This window comes from Hordeum vulgare, chromosome 2H (assembly GCF_904849725.1).
Source record: "Hordeum vulgare subsp. vulgare chromosome 2H, MorexV3_pseudomolecules_assembly, whole genome shotgun sequence".
NCBI classification, from domain to species: Eukaryota; Viridiplantae; Streptophyta; class Magnoliopsida; order Poales; family Poaceae; genus Hordeum; species Hordeum vulgare.
In genome coordinates, this window is record NC_058519.1 from 177,013,300 (window position 1) to 177,020,982 (window position 7,683).

General features: G+C 46.5%; 1 protein-coding gene across 1 annotated transcript; it reads right to left on the bottom strand.

Moving 5' to 3' along the window:
* Positions 1-85: 85 nt before the first annotated feature.
* LOC123425734 (cleavage stimulating factor 64-like) lies at positions 86-1,029 on the bottom strand. Its single transcript, XM_045109447.1, has one exon. It carries the CDS (start codon positions 901-903, stop codon positions 211-213), a length of 693 nt encoding a protein of 230 aa, XP_044965382.1. The 5' UTR covers positions 904-1,029; the 3' UTR covers positions 86-210.
* Positions 1,030-7,683: the final 6,654 nt, after the last annotated feature.

A 7,683-nucleotide genomic window follows, 5' to 3' on the forward strand; every position in this document is an offset into this window, starting at 1 on the left:
AACACACAAGAAAGAATTTGTGAAAAATTGCGCACCAAAGAATTTTGCATTATCATATACTCTCTATATATGAGTGCATCGTAGTACAAAACTGTTTTGTTTCGCTTGATCTACACATTAAGAATCAGGAACGATCTAGTACATGCACATGGAAGCAAGGAGATACTCCTCGTGATGGCGCACTTTGCTGGGGGCATCGATCTGTGCTTCTCAGACGCAGGCAACTCCAGCGGACACCGGCGCAGCCTTTCCGCCGTCTTCGAGCTTCATCAGTTTGGCGCAGTGATCATCCGGCGGTAGACAGGCGCTCGCCCGCTTCTTCCTCTTTGCCTCGTCGGCAGCGTCGTCCGCGGCGGCCATGTCGAGCAGGCGCTGCACCATCTCCATGGCGATGTCCAGCCCCGGGACGTACTCCTTCAGAACCTTGCAGTTCTCGGGGCCGCAGCCTTCGAACGTGGCCAAAGCTTCGCGCAGCTGGTGCCTGGACGCGCCCGCCAGATGCCGGGTGACGGAGGACACGACGGCGAGGCGCCCGGGGTGGTCGACGAGGGATGCGGCGTGGATGGCGTCCTCCATCCCGACGGGCTCGTGGTCGCCCCGGCGCCTCCGGCGGGCCGCGCCCGCCCGCTCGGCGAGGCCGACCCGCAGCTCGCGGTGGCCCAGGGGGTGGCCGTTCAGGTTGCGGCACGCGCTCTGCGCCGTGGCGTCGTCGGCGTACTCGACGAACGCGTAGCCCTTGCGCTTCCCTGTGGCGGCGTCGGCTGCGAGGTTGAAGGAGAGGACGGGGCCGATGAGCTCGCAGGCGTCGCGGACCTCCTTCTCCTCGGCTTGGAAGGGGATGTTGCCGACGTAGACGACGCGGCTGCAGCGGCAGTTGGCGGCGGCGACGGCGATGCTGTCCATGATTGGCAGCTTGATGAGTCGATCGAGACGAGCAAATGCGATCGAGACGGGGCGTGTCCGGATCAAGGCTTTGGCGAAATATATGGAGTCGTATCATCACCGTTCAAGACTCGGATTCGGTGTCCCTTTTCTTGTCGAAGCGCGTCTCCTGTCGTAAGTCGGTTCAGGGGCGCGGTAAGGCACTTACAATGGTCGAGAGCATCACGCCTAAACAAGCGCCGCGCTGAAAAATTAGTCTTTTTTGACACCCGTTACCGTCTCGAATGCTCCAACGAAGACGGTAAAACCGTACGCGCGCAACAACGAGTTCAGCGCGATAACGTTTTTGCCCGCGCCCGTTTATTTGCTGCGTCCACCGCCGCGCGCGACAAACTCCAGCATTCGCTCGCAGCTCCACCTACTCCGCGGCGCCGCCGCCGCCCCACCATCCCATTTCTTCCGGCGACCGTTCCGGCGCTTCTCCGGCCTATCCCCGCGCCGCCGCTGCTTCCTCCGTCACTGTCGCCCCCGTTCAGTCTCTCTCTAGTCCCGCCGCCCCTCGCGCGCGGCAGTCGATCGACAAACAACGCCCGGTCGACTATTGAGTAAAGATGGATCTTTAAAAGAAGACAGACGATGATGGTGATAAGTCACTATTAAGAAAAGCTCGACTTGTCGCAAAGATGTTTTCGATAAGATCAAACAGTTGACTATGATGAGACTTTCTCACTCGTAGCGATGCTAAAAGTCTGTTAGAATTATGTTAGTTGTTGATGCATTATTTATGAAATATTGCACGTAGGATGTCAAAACATTGTTTTCTCGACGGTTTCCTTGAGCAAACATTGTATGTGATACAACCAGAAGGTTTTGTCGATCCTAAAGATACTAGCAAGTATGCAAGCTCCAGTAATCCTTCAATGGACTGGTGCAAGCATCTCGGAGTTGGAATATACACTTTGATGAGATGATCAAAGATTTTGGGTTTGTACAAGGTTTATGAGAAACTTGTATTTCCAAAAAAAGTGAGTGGGAGCACTATAGAATTTCTGATAGGTATATGTGGTTGACATATTGTGGATCAGAAGTAATGTAGAATTTCTGTAAAGCATACAAGGTTGTTTGAAAGAAGTTTTCAAAGGAGTACCTGGATTACGCTACTTGAACGTTGAGCATCAAAGATCTATGGAGATAGATCGAAAGCGCTTAATAGAAGTTTCAACAAGATGCATGCCTTGACAAGTTTTTGAAAGAGTTCAAAATAGACCAGCAAAGAAGGAGTTCTTGGTTGCGTTGTGAGGTGTGAATTTGAGTAAGACTCAAAACCCGACCACGGCAGAATAAAGAGAATAGACGAAGGTCGTCTTCTATGCCTTAGCCGTAGAATCTAAAGTATGCCATGCTGTGTACCGCACCTGAAGTGTGCCTTGACTCAAAGTATGTTGAGAGGTACAGAGAGTGATCCATGATTGAATCACTAGCAGCGGTCGAAATTTATCCTTAGTAACTAATGGACTAAGGAATTTTTCTCGATTATGGAGGTGGTTAAAGAGTTTGTCGTAAAGGGTTACGTCAATGCAAGCTTTGACACTAATCCGGATAACTATGAGTAGTGAAACGGATTCATATAGTAGAGTAGATATTTGGAGCATTTCCGAATAGCACGTAGTAGCAGCATCTATAAGATGACATAAAGATTTGTAAAGAACGCACGAATCTGAAAGTTTCAGAACCGTTGACTAAAACCTCTCTCACGAGCAAGACGTGATCAGACCCCATAACTATATGGGTGTTGGATTCGTTGGAATCACATGGTGATGTGAACTAGATTATTGACTCTAGTGCAAGTGGGAGACTGTTGGAAATATGCCCTAGAGGCAATAATAAATTAGTTATTATTATATTTCTTAGTTCATGATAATCGTTTATTATCCATGCTATAATTGTATTGATTGGAAACACAATACTTGTGTGGATACATAGACAAAACACTTTCCCTAGTAAGCCTCTAGTTGACTAGCTCGTTGTTCAAAAGATGGTCAAGGTTTCCTGGCCATAGGCAAGTGTTGTCACTTGATAACGGGATCACATCATTAGGAGAATCATGTGATGGACTAGACCCAAACTAATAGACGTAGCATGTTGATCGTGTCATTTTGTTGCTACTGTTTTCTGCGTGTCAAGTATTTATTCCTATGACCATGAGATCATATAACTCACTGACACCGGAGGAATGCTTTGTGTGTATCAAACGTCGCAACGTAACTGGGTGACTATAAAGATGCTCTACAGGTATCTCCGAAGGTGTTAGTTGAGTTAGTATGGATCGAGACTGGGATTTGTCACTCCGTGTGACGGAGAGGTATCTCGGGGCCCACTCGGTAATACAACATCACACACAAGCCTTGCAAGCAATGTGACTTAGTGTAAGTTGCGGGATCTTGTATTACGGAACGAGTAAAGAGACTTGCCGGTAAACGAGATTGAAATAGGTATGCGGATACTGACGATCGAATCTCGGGCAAGTAACATACCGAAGGACAAAGGGAATGACATACGGGATTATATGAATCCTTGGCACTGAGGTTCAAACGATAAGATCTTCGTAGAATATGTAGGATCCAATATGGGCATCCAGGTCCCGCTATTGGATATTGACCGATGAGTCACTCGGGTCATGTCTACATAGTTCTCGAACCCGCAGGGTCTGCACACTTAAGGTTCGACGTTGTTTTATGCGTATTTGAGTTATGTGGTTGGTTACCGAATGTTGTTCGGAGTCCCGGATGAGATCACGGACGTCACGAGGGTTTCCGGAATGGTCCGGAAACGAAGATTGATATATAGGATGACCTCATTTGGTTACCGGAAGGTTTTCGTGCATTACCGGAAAAGTTTCGGGCTCATCGGTAGTGTACCGGGAGTGCCGGGAGGGGTGCCGGGGACCATCGGGAGGGGTGTCACGCCCCAAGGGGTCTCATGGGCTATGGGAAGAGATAAACCAGCCCCTAGTGGGCTGGAATAAGTTCCCACTAAGGCCCATAAGGTTTGAGAAGGAAAAAACACAAGGTGGAAAGAGTTTCCAAGTGGGAAGGTGGAATCCTACTCCAAGTAGGATTGGAGTAGGACTCCTCCACCTCCAATTTCGGCCAAACCTTTAGGTTTTGAGGCTGCCTCCTCCCCTCCCTCCCACCTATATATACGGAGGTTTTAGGGCTGATTTGAGACGATTTTTCTCACGGCTGCCCGACCACATACCTCCATAGTTTTTCCTCTAGATCGCGTTTCTGCGGAGCTCGGGCGGAGCCCTGCTGAGACGAGATCATCACCAACCTCCGGAGCGCCGTCACGCTGCCGGAGAACTCTTCTACCTCTCCGTCTCTCTTGCTGGATCAAGAAGGCCGAGATCATCGTCGAGCTGTACGTGTGCTGAACGCGGAGGTGCCGTCCGTTCGGTACTAGATCGTGGGACTGATCGCGGGATTGTTCGCGGGGCGGATCGAGGGACGTGAGGACGTTCCACTACATCAACCGCGATCTCTAATCGCTTCTGCTGTACGATCTACAAGGGTACGTAGATCACTCATCCCCTCTCGTAGATGGACATCACCATGATAGGTCTTCGTGCGCGTAGGAAATTTTTTGTTTCCCTTGCGACGTTCCCCAACAGTGGCATCATGAGCTAGGTTCATGCGTAGATGTCTTCTCGAGTAGAACACAAAAGGTTTTGTGGGCGGTGATGTGCGTTTTGCTGCCCTCCTTAGTCTTTTCTTGATTCCGCGGTATTGTTGGATTGAAGCGGCTTGGACCGACATTACTCGTACGCTTACGAGAGACTGGTTTCATCGTTACGAGTAACCCCCTTTGCTCAAAGATGACTGGCAAGTGACGGTTTCTCCAACTTTAGTTGAATCGGATTTGACCGAGGAGGTCCTTGGATGAGGTTAAATAGCAACTCATATATCTCCGTTGTGGTGTTTGCGTAAGTAAGATGCGATCCTACTAGATACCCTTGGTCACCACGTAAAACATGCAACAACAAAATTAGAGGACGTCTAACTTGTTTTTGCAGGGTATGATTGTGATGTGATATGGCCAATGATGTGATGTGATATATTGGATGTATGAGATGATCATGTTGTAATAGAAATATCGACTTGCACGTCGATGGTACGGCAACCGGCAGGAGCCATAGGGTTGTCTTTATACTAACATATGTGCTTGCAGATGCGTTTACTATTTTGCTAGGATGTAGCTTTAGTAGTAATAGCATAAGTAGCACGACAACCCCGATGGCAACACGTTGATGGATGATCATGGTGTGGCGCCGGTGACAAGAAGATCGTGCCGGTGCTTTGGTGATGGAGATCAAGAAGCACGTGATGATGGCCATATCATGTCACTTATGAATTGCATGTGATGTTAATCCTTTTATGCACCTTATTTTGCTTAGAACGACGGTAGCATTATGAGGTGATCTCTCACTGAAATTTCAAGACGAAATTGTGTTCTCCCCGACTGTGCACCGTTGCGACAGTTCTTCGTTTCGAGACACCACGTGATGATCGGGTGTGATAGACTCAACGTTCACATACAACGGGTGCAAAACAGTTGCACACGCGGAACACTCGGGTTAAGCTTGACGAGCCTAGCATGTGCAGACATGGCCTCGGAACACATGAGACCGAAAGGTCGAGCATGAATCGTATAGTTGATATGATTAGCATAGGGATGCTTACCACTGAAACTATTCTCGACTCACGTGATGATCGGACTTGAGATAGCGGATTTGGATCATGTACCACTCAAATGACTAGAGAGATGTACTTTTTGAGTGGGAGTTCTTAAGTAATATGATTAATTGAACTAATTGTCATGAATATAGTCTAATGGTCTTTGCGAATTACGATGTAGCTTGCGCTATAGCTCTACTGTTTTTATATGTTCCTAGAGAAAATTTAGTTGAAAATTGATAGTAGCAAACTTTGCAGACTGAGTCTGTAAAACCGAGGATTGTCCTCGTTGCTACGCAGAAAACTTATGTCCTTAATGCACCACTCGGTGTGCTGCACCTCGAGCGTCGTCTGTGGATGCTGTGAACATCCGACATACACGTTTCTGATGACTACACGATAGTTCAGTGCAAAGTACTTAATGGCTTAGAAGCAAGGCACCGAAAACGTTTTAAAACGTCACGGAACATAAGTGATGTTCTAAAGAGATGAAATTGTGATTTCATGCTTGTGCCCTTGTTAAGAGGTACAAGACCTCCAACAAGATTCTTTGACCACAAAGTGGAGGAGAAAAGCTCAATCGTTGAGCGTGTGCTCAGATTGTCTGAGTACAACAATCACTTGAATCAAGTGTGAGCTAATCTTCCAGATGAGATAGTGATGGTTCTCCAAAGACACTGCCACCAAGCTGTGAGAGCTTCGTGATGAACTATACATATCAAGGATAGATACAATGATCCTTGAGCGATTCGTGATGTTTGACACTGCGAAAGTAGAAATCAAGAAGGAGCATCAATAGTTGATGGTTTGTAAAACCACTAAAGTTTCAAGAAAGGCAAGGGCTAGAAGGGATACTTCGTGAAACGGCAAAACAGTTGCTGCACTAATGAAGAGACCCAAGATTAAACCCAAACCCGAGACTAAGTGCTTCTGTAATGAGGGGAACAGTCACTGAGGCGGAGCAACTCTAGATACTTGGTAGATAAAGAAGGCTGGCAAAAGTCGAAAGAAGTGTGTTTGATATACATGATGTTGATGTGTACTTTACTAGTACTCCTAGTAGCATGAGGGTATTGGATACCGGTTCGGTTGCTAAGTGATTAGTAACACGAAATGAAAGCTACGGCATAAACGGAGACTAGCTAAAGGCGAGGTGACGATACGTGTTGGAAGTGTTTCCAAGGTTGATATGATCAAACGTCGCGCGCTCGCTCTACCATCGGGATTGGTGTTAAACCTAACTAATTGTTATTTGGTGCTTGCGTTAAGCATGAACATGATTGGATCGTGTTTGTTGCAATACGATTATTCATTTAAAGAGAATAATGGTTACTCTATTTTCTTGAATATTCACCTTCAATGGTTTATTGAATCTCGATCGTAGTATTACACATGTTCATAATATTAGTGCCAAAAGATACGAGTTAATGATGATAGTACCACTTACTTGTGGCACTGCCGCTTGAGTCATGTTAGTATAAATTGCATGAAGAGGCTCCATGCTGATGGATCTTTGTACTCACCTGATTTCGAATCACTAGTGACATGCAAATCATACCACATGAGCAAGGCCTTGTTTTCATTGAGATGAAATAAGATAGTAACTTGTTGGAAGTGATACATTTTGATGTATGCAGTCCAATAGGTACTGAGGCACGCAGTAGATATCATTATGTTCTTACTTCACTGATGATTTGAGTAGATACAGGAATATTTACTTAATGAATCACAAGTCTGAAATGTTGAAAAGTTCAAATCCGTTTCAGAGTGAAGATCGTCGTAACAAGAGGACAAACTGTCTACGATATGATCATAAGAAATGAATATCTGAGTTACGAGTTTTGGTACACAGTTAAGACAATGTGGAAATTGTTTCGCGGTTCATGCCACCTGGAACATCATAGTGTGATGATGTGTCTGAACGTCATAGCCACGCACTATTTGATATGGTGCATACTATGATATCTTTTATCGAATTACCACTATCGTTTATGGGTTATGCATTAGAGACAACCACACTCATTTTAAATAGGGCACCGCGTATTTCCGTTGAGATGACACAGTATAG